We start from the raw sequence: 19,227 nt of genomic DNA, 5'->3' as shown, positions 1-19,227 counted from the left end.
TTGTGTTCTTCACAGATCATCAAGCTCTTTTGTATCTGGTAAATAAACCATGCAATACTGGGAGAATTGTAAGCTGGTTTATTATATTGCTAGAGTTTGATTTCACAGTGGTAGTTAAAAAGGGTAAAACTCATCTACGGGCGGATCATCTTTCAAGAATACAAAACGCGGAAGCTCCTGAAGGAGTAGATGATGACATACCAGATGTTTATCTTTTCAATATTGAAATGATACCCAAATGGTCTTAGGAAATTGTTAGCATTCTTTCCTTTGGAGGTAGTTTTGATGACAAGGAAAACAAATCCAAACAGCAAAAAATTCAACAAACAAAAAACTTCCAGTTGATTGCAGGACGGCTGTATCATCTAGGATCGGACCAAATTCTACGATTATGTATAAATCCGGAAGAATTCGAGTGCTATCTTGAAGAAGCACATGTCCAGGATTGTGCATTTCATTGTTCAACAATGAAAACACACCAAAGACTAAAACAATTGGGGGTTTATTGGCCAACTATGTACGCTGACACACATGCTTATGTTAACAATTATACTATATGTATTGCCAAATGACCAGTGGATCACGCGACATTGTTTCAGGTAAGCATTGTACCTGCATGGAGTCAATATATCATTGATTTCTTAACCACAAGGACGTTTCCTGAAAACATAACAAGAGCACGGAAAAGGGCTATAGAGCTAGAGGCTCACGACTTTAGTTTAATTGGGAACCAACTCTATAAGAGAAGAAAGGACAATCAACTTAGAATCTGTGCAAGTGAAAGTGAATACCTGCTGATTCTAGAACACGTACATGTCGGAATAAGTGGAGGCCATTTTTCAGGCGATAAGACGGCAAAAATTGTCTTAACCGCAGGAATATGGCGGCCTACATTGCATATGGATGCTGAAGAGTTTGTAAAGCATTGTGACGCTTGTCAACGCACCAAGGTATCGATAAAGAGAGATGAGATGCCACTACGACCAATGATGGGAGCAAGGGCATTTGCAAAATGGGGCATTGATTTTGTGGGACCTATTTCACCCCCTGGATATCGCACCCATACCCAATATATCATTGTGGCTACGGACTATCTCACAAAATGGGCAGAAGCCAAGGCAACACAAAAAGCAGATGCACGAACCACTGCACAATTTTTGTATGAGAATGTCTTTGTACGATACAATTTACCAATAGAAATTGTCAGTGATCGAGGAACACATTTTCTTAATGAAGTCATTGAATATCTGCTAGAGGGATTCATGGTCACACATAGAAAATCTGCTCCATATCATCCACAGGCTAATGGACAAGCTGAGGCCACAAATAAAACACTATGCACGGTTCTCACTAAAATTGTATCAAAGTCAAGAACAGACTGGGATCAGCAGTTACACTCAACACTATGGGCATACAAGGTAGCTTACAAAACATCAATAGGACAACACCGTACAACATGGTGTTTGGCCTAAATGTTATATTACCCATAGAGTTTTTAATTCCAACTCTACAAGTAGCAAAACACTTAGAATGGACAGGGCATGAGCTCTCTTCAAGAATAGATGATCTTGAAAAGCTAGATGAACTTCGCTTACGAGCTATAGCTTCGATCTATGCTAAAAAGAGAAGGCAAAAAGAGTTTTTTGACAAGCATGTGCGCACGAAAGAGTTCAAAACGGGTGATTATGTATTTGTTTATACCTTGAAACAACATGCCAAGAAACTTAAGAAGCGAGGGATGGGACCCTTTGTGATTAGTGACCTATCACAAAGCGGAGCTGTCAAGCTTGCTACATTAGCAGGAGAAGAAATGCCAAATTGGATTAGTGGGTGTCGATTAAAGAAATATCATTTACCACTAACACAAGATATGCTTCAACAAATCCATCAAGAAAAACAACGGATGAAGGAGAAATAGAGGGTACGAGAAGAAGCCCAAGCAGAAGCAAAAGAACACATTGCAAAAAGACGGCTTCTACGACAAAGACAACAATGTGGATCACCGTTGCGAATCAATCCATTCGACTAACGAATTTTGATGAAGACACAGTGGAGCCAATAATTGCAGTCAAAGTGGGTAGCAATCAAGTTGAATCGATGGCATTACTTGATTTTGGAGCTCAAGCAAATCTAATCTCTTACAGATTATACAAACAGATCAAGCCCAAAGGTTACCTACATCCTACTCCACAAGTGCTAGAAAGTAGTACATCACATTCGTTGAAATCATTGGGCTGGATTATATTGCATGTACAAATACATCAATATATTTACCCACACAAGTTTTATGTGGTTGAGGATGAGAGCACACAACACCCCATGTTGTTGGGACAACCTTGGCAAAAAGAGTATAATGTGCAGATAGATTGGAATGCGAATGTAGTCAAGATTCAGCATGCACAAGAAAAACAGGTGGTAGCCTTTGCTCAGCAACCCCGGAAGAATCACTTGTGCCAGCAATGCAATCACTGGATAAAGAGCCAAAAGGAAGGGTGCCACTAAAGAACAACATGATACCCAAGGCTAACATACAGGGAACTGCCAACCATGCTCACTACAAGCATACAAAGTCACCAACCGCAGTGAAAAGATCAAGGTTGCCAACATGCGACAAACAAGTATGTGTGCGGAAGGATAGAGGTGACGTGGCAGACAAACCACAACACAACAGAAGAAATCAACAGGAGAAGACAGTTCAACCAATAACCAAGGGAATAAAACAGATATGGATCCCAAAGAAAATGCTCAGCAACAACTTAAATACGACTCGCATTTGGATCCTGAAACCAAAAACAAAAGAAACTCCCTTCAGTACAAGCAACAACGGAAGGTAGGGACACACAACATATGAAAACGGCAAACCGATCTATGTGGGTGCCAATCAGAAGCAAAAAAATAACAACCGCGGAAGTAGCAATAAACCTACAAAAACCGGCAAGGCAAAGCTACAAATGGAAATCAAAAGAGACAAAGTCTATGGCCAATTCCTCCACGAAAATTCTCTCCAAGGAGACAACTACGGCCATATCAACAGTAGCGGCAAACCTCGCGACTGTTGCAAGAAAAACGATCAAACAAAGAGCGGTAGAGTTACAACTTTTGCTTGCAAAGAAAATCTGCCGACCAAATCAACAACCAACAGGAAACCTCGACAGCGAATGCCAATAAGCATCTTGCTTATACCCTTCTCTTGCACAGCATTAATTTTTCTATGCATTGACCGAGTATGCATAATATAGGGCCACATTACACGGCCAAGCATTAGCACGAGTTTTCACCCATGCATGGCACACACACCGAGGTGATACCTTGTCATCCGGGAGGACTCCGGCTAGGAGGGGGGGAAGCATTCTCAAATGCGGACCCAATGGCAAAAAGAGCAAAAAAGGGCATGTTTTTCGACTATTTTTAAGGGTTGTCGTTTGATTGCAAAATTTTCTTGACTAACCCAAGTACATATGCCCTTATACAGCTTGAATAGACAAGTATATGGGGCCAAACGCCAACTCAAGCCCCTAGGTGTGTGTATATAAGTAAAAATAGCCATTTTTTGGACAAAATATTGAAAAAACAAAGAAATCCGGCCATAAAAATTGCATGTGAGTGTATATAGGGTTTTGTGGTAATGTTTTCTATTTATTATGATTTTTGGGGATTTTTTGGGTTTAATCTACTATTTTTCTTTTAATTTTACTAATTTTCGGCATAAAAACTTCAAAAATACAAAAAGCAGGTGAAAAACGGTCGTAATGAAAAACAAAAAATATGGGGATGATCAGTGACTATAGGACAACCTATGGTACAGTGGGGGTGCAATTATGTGACTGGAGCGGAAAGCGTGATTTGGCCAGATTTTGACCGAAATGTCAAATTTCTCAGAAACTGGGCAAATGGAGTCCAAATCAAGACATTTTTGAGCCTAAACCGCATCTCGCAAGAAGTTGGGAGCACATATCAAATTTCATGAAAAGTGGTTCGGGGACCCCCATTATAAGAAATTTTCACTTCATTTTAAGCTCATTTCCACTATTGACTTTTGAGAGAGAGCTTCTGCCACCTAGAGCGAGCGGACTTCCAGCAGCTTCTACGACGCGCACGACTATCCATCAAGCTCCAGACATGAGAGGTAGGCTCACCACCTTGAGCTTTTTGCGCATGTTTGTCGTTTTGTCGCAAAAACTAGCGTAGGGTTCACACAGAAAGCGAGCAGTAGAGACCTACAGGTAGAAGTGACCACCTAACGGCTAACCCAAAAGCAATGAGACTTCATTGGAAACTTACCCTAGCATAGGATACCAGTCTTGGATGCCCAAAGGTAGTAGAAAACCATCGGGAAAACCCCTAATTCCTAGAGCCCCGCAAGAGGCCATCAAATGGGAAATTGGCGAAAAGGCGCCCAAATGCTACCAAAACTCATGGGTAGGTGCATCTTGACATGCTCGACAAGTGTATATAGCCCATATGGCTATACGGTGACATGAAGCAGCACTAAACTTTAGAAATGGCATCAGACACACAAAGCGTCAAATAGCTCTCACGGCCAAACCGCATGTCCGTTTGCCACCAAACTTCACGAGCGGCTTTCCTAGACCATCGACAACCAAGTCCTATGGTGGTAGACCACCACAAGTCATCAAAGACATGTAAACGCAACCATGGGTTCTTCTAGAGCGACAAATTGCCAAACGAAGCTCCGGTGAAGCTGTAAGAACTAGGTGACTAGGCTCTGAGATCCTCCTCCCAACCTCCCTTTATATAGCCGGGCTCCTAGCCCCTTGCCCTAGACAGATCCCCTGTCCACACTGCCTAGCCCAGCCCTTGGCTGTAGTCCGTGACTAACCTAGTTCTTAGGGTACAGGACCCTTGTCCTGACATTACTTCCCCCTTAAGGAAGAGTTTTCGTCCTCGAAAACACAAGTAGTATTATCGTCTTAAGGATACCGATGTTTTCTTTATTGAAGTCCCATAAGTGAGCCAGTTGTCTGTATGACCGATAGTTGGTGCAATGAGGAGGTTTAATGAAACCAAGAGCAACATCTTGATTTTCAACATTGTTGTCCGTTTGCAACCGCTTGGGTCGAAATGGTAACTCCAGTTATAACTCACTTGAGTACTATAAAGGAGTAGCCACAACTAAGAGTCACTTGGGTCCAATTGGTAACTCCATTTATAACTCACTTGAGTACTGTAAAGGAGAAACCATAACAAAGAGTTGCCGAAAGGCATAACCACGTTCAGATCTTCTGAAGGTACTGGAATAATTCAAGGAAACCTTGGCGCAACTGTCCCTGAAGTTGAGAGCCAAATTTCCAACTCAAGTGAGTATCTTAAAAAGCTTCATAGCTACGAAGAAGTATAGTAGGGTGTGTCCTTATGGAAGACTTTTGAACATATTGGAATATATAGAACTACAGGTTCATCCCTGATGAAGGTTACTTGCGAACATACTTTGTCAGCACACCTGGTAAGTCCTTGACGTATGAAAGTATTGACACAATCTCCAACCCCACCACACGAGGTGTTCAAAGTTGGAAAATCGTACTTAAGCAAATTCTAGAATAGGAAAAAAATCATATATTCAAAAATGCGTTGTTTTAACGTATGCTCTTAGCAGATCCTTTAGCGCAATATTACTCTTTGTAATCTGCCTATCCCCTTGGATAACTGACAATACTGAGGTGTGTTTTCCTCACGGTTTACAGACAGTCATCCCAGATGACTGGTAAACAGGAAATCACAGTGTGCACATAGAGTGCAAAATGCTTCATAAGCAACAACCTGAGGAATATGCATGCCGTTCCAAATCAGCCTTTGCTAAACACTAGGGCCCATAACACCTAGTGTGCATGCGTTTAGCAAAAACTAACCCAAACCTGTATATCCATAATGGTCCTTGCCAATACTTATGGCAAATGTGATGCGCCTAGCACACATTAAAAGGAATGTAAATAGTTCTGAAAAGAAACTAAATACTTTTAGTTGCAATCTTTTGCAAGCCTTGCTAAAACGTATGAATGTCAATAGAAGGTGAAACATTGATCACTTCTAGGTACAGACAATGAAACTTTCTCATTAACAACTTATAGCCTTGCTATATGTATTAACAACTATCTGTAATGTTGTTTAGCAGTACTTGTACCTTAACAAGTCATTCTTAGTATCCGACAGTTTCTGGCCACTAAATTGCTCTTGATATGTCGTGCTAAAAATGGTCTAGAAAAGAGATGTGACCAGCACCTAGGGACTTTGTCATGACACATAATTGAAATAATGGCGCCAGTGTCAGTCCAGAGACTCATATTCTCCACATGTGGAGGGTGTAAGCATGTTAACTTGTCATGCTTTTTGTGCTAGTTATCATGTGGCAACAAGCATATCTTGTAAGCATAATGAGAGTGTAACTTTTCAAACGTGTGGGAATCCATCAAATATTTCAAAATAGGGAGACCACCCTGAATCCACTTTCCTAACCATTTACGCAGTGTTACTCTGAGGGGAGTGGGGCAGTCAAAATGCATGGAGAGAAGCGGAGTGGGGCAGTCAACATGCATGGAGAGAAGCGGGACGCAGGGGCCAGAGGTCACAGAGAGAACCAAAAAAAAAGTCGAGGGCTGAACTTTCTATTTCTTCTTCTCCGCCCTTGAAAAGGGTGAAGCTCTCTGATTCCCCAGCATCCCCAATGGAAAAGACCTTGCATACAAAGGGGAAGGATGACTCAGGTACTCTCTCTCTCTCTCTCTCTCTCTCTCTCTCTCTCTCTCTCTCTCTCTCTCTCTCTCTCTCTCTCTCTCTCTCTCTCTCTCTCTCTCTCTCTCTCTCTACCTCATTATGATTTGCGAGGATAGTTGCTGGTGTTGTCTTGGCTGGAGAGTTGTCCCTTGATGTCGGCTTTAGCAGTAGGACATCTTGTGAATAGTCACTTGAAATACAATCGCTCAAGTCGAAGTCTGGCTCAAGAAGCACAAACCAGTGTTTGATTTGAACCTTGAAATTGGAAGGAAGTGCTCAATACTGCACTTTCCTACTGTTAACACACTCTTGGCTAAATTATTTTTTACCTACCAACAAATAGAAAAATCTGCTAATCTTGTGACTTTGGGGGTGTGCAGGCCGATGCAAAGCTCCAAAGTTTACAGTCCCAGTACAGAGCAAGTTCTATATTACAGCGGAAGAGTTCAATGATGTTCATGGCCTCTCCTTGGCTGGTGCCAACCCCAAACTAGTGAGGTGGGATCAGATCAGTGATGTGGAGTGGTTCAGTGTTTTCAGAGAGTCAAAGAATCGTAGTCACTATCTCATTAATGCAGTTGTTTGCGTACTGATATGTTCGACCAGGTGATGCATCTACATTACAAGGTGTACCAGAAGCCCCCAACAAACATGGAGATCAACTCTGCATTCGCCAAGGGGTTTGTAAAAGAATTCAGCCCGGCGGCAATTGCAAGTAGCTCAGCCATGCAATTCAATTGGGCTGAATTCGTTGTCCAACATTTGCAGGACCTCCGAGAGAAAGGGTACTACGAGGCCCATGTCGAAAAGTGGAGGATGCGCAATGTATGTCAAAACATCGAGGAGGCGCAAGCTAAAATGAAGGAGGATACCAAGGAGACACCCATCTCTCGCCCCAGCACTCACCAGCAAGCTGAAAGCCTGTCATTTTTTGGCGTTGAGAATTTGCAACACATAAAGGCTGCCTCTGAAATTCTCAGCAAACAACTACAAGATGCTAAAGAACATCTTCTAACTGCACTGAAAATCAGAGTTTGAAGCTGCGAGGGTCACCCCAATTTGTGCTTGCTATGAGACAAAAGCTTCACGACGCTGAAAATGAATTACAGAGGTTACTACAGAGCGACAGCGTGGATGCAAAGAGGGAAATAGAGTGTAAAGTAAAAATAGAGACATTGGAAGGTTTGGCATTTCTTGACAGTGAGGACACTCTTGCTGCTGACTCAACTTGTCAGCGTGTAAGTGCGTGACTTTTATGCTTCCACCGTATGATTGGAATATGTGCACAACAAACCTATGTACTTACCATGCTCCTCTTTTTTTTGGTGTGCAGATTAATGTGGAGGTTATGGAAGCAAAAGTGAATGCATGTGAAGGTCAACTGCAGCTCCTAATGCACATGAGCAAGATGCTACAAGGCTCCTCCATTCCCACTGCCCTGTGTAATATGGCTATGGGCACTTTTACAGAATGTATAGAAGGGGTATGCGATGGGACGATGATCAACCCGTGCAGTGGCTGCCGTTTTCCACTTGAAGTAAAGGGAACCAATGCCACGGTCAAGATGCCCTGTGGGCATAGCTACCACTTTCTCTGCTTTGCAGCTGCATGCTCCTTGTCGACAAAATGTAGAGCTGTGACCTGCCAGCAAAGGATACCACAAGAATGGTGTTGGAAACCCACAGGGAAAAGACATCCAATCACACCAACATCTGGTAAGATTGTAGAGGGTGTGCTAATTAGCATACCCAGTGTGTTAATTAGAATATTGAGTGTGTTAACTTGATATGCTAATTAGCATATCTTGTATGATAATTAGCATACTGGGTATGCTAATTAGCATACTGGATATGCTAATTAGCATACAAAATATGCTAATTATCATACTAGATATGCTAATTAGCATACTGGGTATGCTAATTAGCATACTGGATATGCTAATTAGCATACCCAGTGAGAATATTGAGTGTGTTAACTGGATATGCTAATTAGCATATCTTGTATGCTAATTAGCATACCATGTGCTCAGTGTACAGATTAGAATAAGTTTGGCATGTTAGCATATCTAGTAAGTTAACTACCATATCCAAATGCTAACTAGCAAACTGTATATGCTGATTAGCATACTGGGTATGCTGATTAGCGTACTGGGTATGCTGATTAGCGTACTGGGTATGCTGATTAGCGTATTGGATATGCTAACTAGCATACTGGATATGCTAAATAGCATACCGGGTATGCTAATTAGCATAGTGGGAATGCTCATTAGCATATTGGGTATGTTGATTCACGTACTGAGTATGCTGATTAGCATATTGGATATGCTAATTATCATACTGGATATGCTAAATAGCATACTGGGTATGCTAATTAGCATATTGGGAATACTAAATAGCATACTGGGTATGCTAATTAGCATACTGGACTGGGTATGCTAATTAGCATACTGGACTGGGTATGCTAATGAGCATATTGGATATGCTAATGAGCATACTGGGACTGCTAGTAGCTAGCATACAAGGACTGTCTTTTAGCGTACAGGGTGTGCTTATTAGCATACCCACAATGTTAATTAGAATACTGAGTGTGTTGACTGGATATGCTAATTAGCATACTTGTGCTCAGTGTACAGACTAGAGTAAATTTGTCATAACGGCAAATCTAGTAAGTAAGCTACCATCTCCAGATGCAAACTAGCATATTGGATATGCTAGTTAGCATACTCAGCAATTCGAATTAGCATACTAGGCTTGTCATCATAATGGATTCCAATGTATGCCAGGCCGCACACATAGTCACAACATATCAAACATTTTCTAGCATACATGACATGCTTATATGAGTCTTAATCCACGTTTTTTGTTGCAGGCCTGTGGCAGTCCCTCCGTGATGTGGGCAGTGTGCATGACACGAAGGGCAAGGGAAAGGCTGTAATGGAGGACCTTTTGATCGAGGAGAGTGATGAGCTGGATACAGGTGAGAACCCTTCGACGGAGAAGGGTGTTGAGCTGGATGCAAGGAGTGAAGGGGTGGATGAGGGCTCCCAGCAGATGCCAAATGAAAGCATGAAAACAGCGGAGGAAGGCGGTGATGTGAGCAGGAACTCAAAAGATGAAAAAGAAGATGATTTTTTTGTCATGGCTCCTCATGTGTCTCATGTGCCAACGATGCCTACTGCAACTGACAAAGCAGAAGCTTCTCAGCAGACAGTGGCTAGTGGCTCAAGGGAAACTTTGAAGAATGACAACATAGAAAATGAGCAAGAAGTTGGTGACAACAGCCCTCTCGAGGGTTTTTTGCGTAAAGCTCAGCTGAAAAGAAAAGTTGGCCTTGAAGAGGTACCCGAAGACATTGCAAGCACAGCCTGTGGTTTGGACAAGGCTGAAAGCTCCAAAGGTGAAAAGAAAGCCACCCGCTCAAGAGCTTGCAAAAAATTGTGTTAAGACTTATTGCTCCCTACCCGGTTGTGCCCTTCACTGTATATGCTAGACCATTTTGAAACCCAAATGCGTATTGTAAATGACATGCATTTTGTTTTCCAATGAAAATGTATTTTTGTGCAATATAAATCTGAGCAGCAGTTCATTGTAATAGTTCATTATAATTTTTGCGGTTTTTTTTTTAAAACTTGTTCATTTCGTATCGTGGTTTCCCTACAGAGGAAGAGAAACAGACATTAATCGTCATGCCTGATGCAACTGCGGCCATGCAATGGCAAAAATTACGGAGATGGCGAGTCCACAAAGCCAGGCAGTTAAGGAGACAGAAAATGGAGATTGAAAAACCCCTTGAACGATATTCACAGCTTGCCCCTAGTATTATTGAGCGCCTAAATTATGTGCACCCAAGTGGGCCAGTTATTTTTGCTGAATGGTATCCTCTACCAGACCTAATATGGGTGCCTAAGCGTTTATGTGATGAAAAAAGGGCTCTGGTGGTGGACCTGAATGGTCTTTTGGTGGCAGTGGTAGAGCCTCGCTTTGGTGAAAAGCCCCCGGCATACGCAGATGAAATGCTGAAATACGATGTACTTGATATGCAGGTGTTCTCTCGCAAGGACACCCTTTTTTTTTGGACTGGTGCCTGCAGTTCTTTAATGTGTTTATATGGAGCACAAGCCTCCATAGTAAAGTCATGAGTATTTTCCGTACTGTTTTTAAAGAGCAGGTGCCAAAGATTACTGGGTTTTTTGCTCAAGCGCACTGTACAAAGCAATCCTGGCAGATCCAGAGAAAACCTGTGTTTATGAAAGACTTATCCTTGTTCTAGAAACACACTCCGGGGTACAACGCCCAAAACACACTTACAATCAATAATAGCTTCTACAAAGTGTTTCAGAACCCACCACAAACTTGGCTTGTTACTCCCAGTCTAGAGCACCAGAGTGCCGAGCAGAGGAAAAAGTTCCTTATAGAAACTTTGAAGTCCTGCTTTTTCTTTGGCTGCAAACGGATGATCGGAAAGCATATGTGTCTGATAATGTGTTTGAGACAGGCTCAGATGAGTTTTTTGATGCAATCGTCAAACGTTTTCTTGACATTCAAAAGAGGGATATAGAGGCTAAAAGACTGGAAGAAATTCATTGCAAACAGCGGGAAGCTGACCTAGAAGCAGAAAGAGAGAAAGAAAAGCTGGAGAGGGAAAGAAGAGAAAGTGAGCAGCATAGTGCCAACCTAGAAGCAGAGGAGGAAGCAGAGAGAAAGGAGGAAGCAAAGAGAAAGGAGGAAGTAGAGAGAAAAGAAAAGAGGCAGCAGGAAGAAGACAAACAGCGAGAAGGACAGCCCGGTCACTACAAGCGCCCTCCGAGGAGGCCTTAAGGGTTTTTGGGGCAGTGACTGTCATTGTAAAATTGAACCCTGTGTAAATAATTTGATGTTGGCAATTAATGTAAACAGTTTGATAGTTAGCATGCTGACACAAAACCAACTTTATAATAAAACTTCATACCCTTACAGCAAAGTGGTATATAGAAAATCCAGTGGATACAACTTAAAAGCTAAAGGGCATGCTATTACAGATTGCTTCATAGCTTTCTGGAGTGATTGTGTACACCTGCCTTCTCCTTGGTACGTGCTCCATGGGTATTTTGATACATCGCACCAGATGTGAAAGTAGGTGGACGATAGGCTTCTTGTGGTCTAGCTTGAAGGTGTATGCATCCAATTTCTTGTAATACAGTCCTTGCACAACATATGAGCCTCTGTCAATTACATTGCTCCATTCATCAATGTACCCCTTCTCCACCTTCTCCTTTTCTACACACACTTGACCAGATAGAAATCCACATCTTCGGCGTTGGTTAAAGCATCTGGCAGCGTTGGTTAAAGCATCTGGATTTACAGCAAATGTGTCTCCAGAACATAGAGCGCTACTCAACACATCATGATGACCTTCGTATGTGAAGTCATCATAGCCAAGGACTTCCTCTATCGAAACTTCATCTATTTGCTCAAGTAATGGCAGAATCTGATAATCCCAAGCCTCCACGTGAGCTTTATTGATGCAGCGATTCCACCTTCCGTTCATGCATGCATCACATAAGCATGCCAACTTTCTTGTTGCAAGGGCAGTTGGATCCTGCGGGTTGTGACCACGAACAGCATGCAAAGAGCGATTTTTTGCCACAGTGGCACAATTCCACTTAACTTCCCTATTAACATATCCCTCTTTAACCTCAAAGAACACACGAGCACATTCCCTTTCTTTTGAAGGATATGATGCAGGTGCTCCCTGCGATAGGTTGGCTGGCAATAAGAAACCACATCTGCTTCACACTGCAATATAGCTCCATTAGGTTTTAGTTGTTCATGGGTCAAGGTTCTTTTCACAACTGCTCCTGTACCATCATGCTCGCCCTTGCCATGCCCTGATCCAAAGAAGAACCAGCTCATCCCAATCCCTGTGAGTCCACCATATCTTGCAACAAAGTAGAAAGGCCTGGCTCCCTTGAATTGCGAGGCCGCACCATGTGACCACACCCAATGTTGTTTACAAGTGACACCCTCTTGTTGTAACCAGTCACGGTGTAGCATGAAGCAATGTTGCACAAACAATGTGTCATGCACCCTATCATTTGATATGAAGAAGTGGATTGTTTTGACTACCTCCCCTGCCTTGTGGTAGTACGTTATGTGTACAAAAATAGTTACTTGACTAGAGTGCCAATGCATTGACTAAATCTCATTTTGCTCCTTGAAGGCGTAATTCTCAGCAAAGTCAACAACTGAGACAATGACATCATCCGGAAAGCAAAGTATACAATCCTTAAATTGTTGTCCTTGCCATCGTGCCACATAGTTATGAGTGATGAAGAGCTTCAACTTGGTCTGCAACAGTCGAAGAAACTCCCAGCACTGCATTTCTTTATGCAAAAGATCTTTTCTTTTCTTACTGTTTCCATGCCTGTCTTTTGCTTCTACATACGCAAATACTTTCACATTAATACTCTTACCTGGATTTGCTGTTTCTAAGCAACATAATTGTAACTTCTTTACTCCACATATCTTACAGTCTCCCATCAGGAATTCCCTTCTATGGAAAACTGCATTTGTTGTCTTTGGATAGAGAACGGACTCCCACATCTGTGTGACACCTTTGAACGTGTGATGTGAAGCCAGGCAGCCTCTGCTAATGTTCTTGCTTGTAGCACAGATATTGCATACACAGTTGCAACATGTATCATGCAGCCCAAAAGCACGAGAGTGCATGTGGTTCATTGCGTCTTTCAAAAAGGTCATCTGCACATGGTATTCGCAACAGCATGTGTACCTATCCTTCAGCCTCCTGCAAAAGAATGGCTTTAACATCTCAAACATCCTCATGCCAATCTTGCAATCTGGATGTTTTTGTTTGAATCTTTGAAAGAGCTCAACCTGCAATATCCATATTTGATCAGTATGTTTACTAGGAGAAATAATCCACTCCAAACAGGACTATACGCATTGCTACTTAATACATCCACCATAGAAACAAATTGGTGTGTTAAACAGCACGTTGTATGGTCCTAACATGCATGTAACTGGGTATAACATTGTATACTAAGCATACTAGTTAGCATGTTGAGTATGCTCACTAGAATACTAGCGGTGCTAACAAGCACAATCAGCGTGTAGTGTAGCATACGAGGCATACTCATCAGCATGCTAGTTAGCATGCTGAGTTAGCATACTAGCTGTGCTAACTAGCATACTCATCAGCATACTAGTTAGCATACTCATCAGCATGCTAACTAGCATGCTGAGTATGCTAACTAGCATACTAGCTGTGCTAACAAGCACAATCAGTGTGTAGTTTAGCATACGAGGCATACTCATCAGCATGCTAGTTAGCATAGCTGAATATGCTAACTAGCATACTAGCCATGCTAACAAGCATAATCAGTGTGTAATTTAGCATATGAGTCATTGTTAACCACATGAATGTGTGCTAAGAAGAATAGAAGGTATGCTAACTAGCATACATATTGTGTTAACCAGCACACTTATTATGTTGAACAGCATAGCCAGCACACTACGAATGCTAACTAGCATAAATCAGCTTACCCATTATGCTACTTAGAATTCTCAGTTGTGCTAACTAGCATACTCATGAGCATGCTAGTTAGCATGCTGAGTATGCTAGTTAGCATCGCTGAATATGCTAACTAGCATACTAGCATAAACCAGCTTACCTGTTATGCTACTTAGCATTCTTAGCTGTGCTAACTAGCATACTCAGCATGCTAGTTAGCTAGCTGAGTATGCTTACTAACATGCTATATTGCTAGTTAGCACAGCTGAGTATGCTAACTAGCAAACTAGCTGTGCTAACAAGAAAAATCAGTGTGTAGTTTAACATATGAGTCATGGTTAACCACACAAAGTGTGCTAAGAAGAATAGAAGGTATGCTAACTAGCATACATATTGTGTTAACCAGCACACTTGTTATGTTGAATAGCATAGCCACCACACTAGCATAAAAGGTGTTAAAGTAGCATATATATTGTGCTAACCAACGTAGTCTTCAAGATCACTAGGCATGCTAACTAGCAGAAGATTTATGTTGAACACCATACCCACCATACAGGAATGCTAAGTAGCATATACCATAAACCAGCTTACCCATTATGCTAGTTAGCATACTACGAAAGGTAGCTAGCATACTCATTGTGTCAAAGAACATACAGAGCATGCTAATTAGCATAATAGGTATGCTAACTAGCATAAAGGGTGTTATTGTAGCTTACATATTGTGCTACACAGCATACTTATCATGCTAAACAGCATACCCAGCATACTAGGAGTGAGACTATGCTAACTAGCACACATGCTAGGCGGCATACATAGCATAACATATTGTGATAACTAGCATGCTCTGTATGCTAGGTAGATTACTAGCATGCTAGAATGCATAAGTTATGGCGCAAGTATGTCATTGATCACCTGAGACTCATCCAGGAGGTGCACAAGGTGTTTTATGTAGCTTTTCCTTCCCACTCTCTTCGACAAACATCCTTCTTGTTGGGTGAAACACGAGTCTCCTCTGTCCAAAATGTGTAGACCAATTCCTTAATTTCATCTATGATAGGGCTATGACGGTGTTGCTTGTGACATCCAGCCAATGAAAACAGTCAAGCATTGACACCAGACTTCACCTGCCATGATTTTGCTTTGAACAAGCTGCGACGGTCGACTTTTAGGACCCTGGAGAATTTGGCAATAGGCATGTTTTCCTTTGAATTTATCATCATCTGCAATGATGCATTCTTCAAAAGCAGCTCCTCGTTAGAATCTGGCTGCTTGACGATAGCTAGTGTGTTGCGGACATTGGAGACAATTGCACTCTGCACAGCAGCCTCCTCCTCTAAAGACTGATCACGGATTGCCCGAACAAGCGGATGTTGAGCAACAAGATTCCAGATTTTACACTTTGCTTCTTTGTTGAGACCTTCAGTCCTGCTCTTGAAAGCTTTCACAATCTCGAAGGAGATTTTCCTTTTCTCCTCATCGTCGACGGCATGATGTCCTCGCTTAGTTATCTGTCGGTGTTCCCGCTGTTTACTCTTTCTTTCTGTCTCATATTTCCTAATAATAGAAAGAGCTGGATGCTGGTAGTTGTGATTCATTTCCTGTAATGGCTCCCTTCTACCTCCATTTCTAGTGGCAATAATGTTGTCTTCTGGTTTTCCATATCTGCAAGTCTGCTAAGCTTTGACAACTCAACTTCAAGGCAAGAAGCAATGCAAGAGAGAGAGAGAGAGAGAGAGAGAGAGAGAGAGAGAGGGGGGGGGGGGGAGAGGGAGAGGGAGGGAGGGAGGGAGGAGAGGGAGAGGGAGGGAGGGAGGGAGGGGGGGAGTAGGAACTAGGAACAGGGCAAACTGTAAACTGGTCTGAGAGTGAGACAGAGAGGGAGTCTGTGTCGCAGAGAGAGAGAGAGAGAGAGAGAGAGAGAGAGAGAGAGAGAGCAGATGCCACACCCCACGTCGTCGTTGTAACTGAAAACAGAGGCCACACCCCATATGGGAGGGAACAAATAATATATCTTATGGTTATTAAAATTTCAAACTTCACTTGCTCTTTGGTTTTGACTAGATGCTAACAGGCACCTCTTACTAGCATTGTCCGGGACGCCAAAAAGCATGACAAGTTAAACATACTTATACCCTGGAATATGTCTCATGTAAGGATGTGTAAAAAGGAACATCCTTCAAGTACAAGATGTACTTGTCTGTGGAGGTAACTGCAAACACTCTACGACGGGAGTGAGAGGGACCCTCATTAGTCTTGCTCCACTGGCTAAACCGAACTACTTGAGTTCCTAGACCATGTTGTATCCCATGTGATAACATGTGCCAAATTGAACCTTACAAGTAGTTTCGTAAGAGCATAAGACAGAAAGATATATTGGACACTTGGCCCAAAATACTTTGTGCCGACATGCCCTTGGCATGGCTCTGTAACATTCAAGCGTACTTAGATGTCTTGAAAAAACCAATCAAAGCATACTAAACATGAAATTGACACCAAATTAGTACACTTACCTGTATGCAAATGCAATAACATAATGTACATTTACCTGTTATGAAAATGAAATAACATAATGTACACTTACCTATATGCAAATGGAGAGGAGCACGTCCCCTACCTGAAAAACAAATAGTATTGCACTGGGAACCCTGGTTGTTGCCTTTGCAACCCAAGCCTTGAATTAGAATCTACATAGTCAAATCCCTTGATAAGACTTCTTTGTAGAAACTGCTCAACTAGGAGATAACGGTAACCAACATAGTTATCCGTGTACAGATTGAGTGGAATTAACTTAAAAAGTAGAACTAGTAGAGATCAACTGTGATCCTCGATGCAGATCAAACTGGGATCCTTAATGCCTATGGGGTGATGTAGCAATCACTCGCTCAGTCCCCACACGAGTGAACTACCGATCCCTTACAACCATGTTGTCACCCTTGATTGCTGCGTCTATACTCCGTGGTAGAGATCAGTCGGTGTGAGGTTAAGATTATCAAGAAACGCACATGAGCGTTTGCACTGAAAACATGTAGTGAAAAAAATGACACCCTAAACATTCGTAATGATATCTGTAATGACAAGACGCTTTCTTGTCAATTAACATTAATGTGTACTCCACTGGGTAGAGCTATTCAATCTTGAGAACAAGCATCCAAGGAATACCAAGAAGTGGATCGTATCCTAGATTTAGCAATGGCCCGTAGCCAGCGTGCGTGGTTCATAGCCCATATGGCAATGAGTGTTCAATTGATAAACCGATAAAATAAATGTGAATGGCACCTTTCCCAATTTTTAGCTGAGAATTGTAGAGCATCTTGGCTCAGGAGAAAACATGAAACAAACTTCGTAGAAAATTTTCATGTTGTTCCTTAGAAAAAAAGGTGAAGAACGAACCAAAGAGCATGCTGGGCTGAGGAACTTTCCTTAAATAGTTTGTGTGTGCCCAGAATGTGTGCACTTAGAAATCTTATGCCTGACTGGAAGCTTATCCTATAAGCATGCAACCATCTAATTGTATGATGCTCGCATCGCGAGAGGGAACACAAGTCAAATCTTGACTGTCTACCGTGTATGGGTTGTGAATCCAGTAGAGTTTTAGGTTGTTTTGTGTGCCTTGATAGCAACCAAAAATTATGGTAATCAATGCGTAACAAATAGTGTCCTTGACAGAGTGATTTGTGAGAACGTACTTTATACCATTTGGGTAGCATGCCTTGCATACAAAAACGGAAGCCCGTGGCTACCGTGACAACCGTAAAAGTCAACACCATAAGTGCCTTGCACCGGCTAGACTGGTAGGGATTCGATGAGATGATATCCTAAATAATGTAGGTGCCCCAAACTTGGTTGCCAACTGCTCTTGTCGCCGAGTTAATCGGAGTACGAATTAGAAGCCTTGTGTCATGTGAAATTTGCCAAGCATTTGGCTTTTCACAATACTGTCAAAAGTAAATGCGAGACGTAAATTTGTAGGACACGTGTATCATATACACCTTAATTCAGTGATCTTGCATGCATCTCATAATGTTTTCAGCAGATCGTATAAGACGAGATGATTTGACTGGTCGTACCAAAAATGACTATGGCTGAAAAACAATTGGGGCGTAGCAGTACCCAATTCAAAAAAAACTTACAATACGCTGAAAATCCATATTCAAGTATGAGAAAATGGCTAAGATAACATGTTCAGAAGCCATGTAACTACTGTGCTATGCACCAAAACGGGAGTTTATGTCAAATCACAAACTCATGCATCATGCTTAAGTTGTCCGACATGTGGGCACTGCTTTTTTTGATGTGTTCCTAAGAAAATAAAGCATAATTTTTGACTTTTTGCACGTTGAAATTCGGATGGTGATAGGCGCTTCTTGACCACGTTGGTCGTGCCCCGATTTGTTCCGACAAGCGAATTATCGTGGACATGTTGGACCTCTTTGGTCATAACTGGTAAATTGGCAACCCCCTGGGTTGCTGGCAAGTGGAGAACTGATTCTGGTAGCATTCTGTAAATTAGTTGTGTAAGATTTTCTACTTGTGTAACCAAGATCTGAACCCTGACAGCGAGCTTGCGAAATCGGCCATCAAAAGTTTTCCAGTCCTGTCGAGTGACAAACTCCCTAGCATTTGTCAATTGACTATCATCCTCTAGAATATCCAACACGCTCTGAGGAGGAGGGGTTGATAAATGAGGAGACAGAGATAGATCACCTAGGTTTGCATTGTCCATCCCTGTTTCCACAATGGTACTCTCCATGAGAGTATCCGGCCCCATGACATCCATAGGTGTAGCCAATTCCTGCTATTCAAAGTCAAACATGTGTTGATCATCAATTTCCGCACTCATGGCAAATCTGTGTTGTGCGAACAAAAGAGGAAACAGTACCTTGGAGTGCAACAAAAACTCATAGCCGTATCGAACGCAGAGGAGTTTGCCGTGCTAACTTTGCTGGCAGTCGTAAAGAAGCTGAATTTCAAGTCCCGGTAGAATTGGCG

The 19,227-nt window shown here is 42.1% G+C and overlaps 1 protein-coding gene across 1 annotated transcript; it reads left to right on the top strand.

The window, feature by feature from the left end:
- Nucleotides 1-6,679: 6,679 nt before the first annotated feature.
- On the top strand, nucleotides 6,680-10,998 carry LOC147441603 (uncharacterized). The gene is made up of 4 exons (XM_086483456.1): nucleotides 6,680-6,719; nucleotides 9,598-10,029; nucleotides 10,695-10,771; nucleotides 10,897-10,998. The coding sequence occupies exons 1-4, from the start codon at nucleotides 6,680-6,682 to the stop codon at nucleotides 10,996-10,998; spliced, it is 651 nt and encodes a 216-aa protein (XP_086339582.1).
- The last annotated feature ends 8,229 nt before the right edge of the window (nucleotides 10,999-19,227 follow it).

Source organism: Adiantum capillus-veneris, chromosome 15 (genome assembly GCF_014529385.1).
Source record: "Adiantum capillus-veneris isolate H3 chromosome 15, ASM1452938v2, whole genome shotgun sequence".
Lineage (NCBI taxonomy): Eukaryota > Viridiplantae > Streptophyta > Polypodiopsida > Polypodiales > Pteridaceae > Adiantum > Adiantum capillus-veneris.
This window is presented reverse-complemented; position numbering and strand designations above follow the sequence as displayed.

Coding starts and splice junctions, on each gene's coding strand:
- LOC147441603 (XM_086483456.1), top strand. CDS start 6,680: ATGGAAAAGACCTTGCATACAAAGGGGAAGGATGACTCAG. Junction 6,720..9,597: donor AAAGGGGAAGGATGACTCAG/GTACTCTCTCTC, acceptor TTTTTGTTGCAG/GCCTGTGGCAGTCCCTCCGT. Junction 10,772..10,896: donor ACGATGTACTTGATATGCAG/GTGTTCTCTCGC, acceptor TTTAAAGAGCAG/GTGCCAAAGATTACTGGGTT.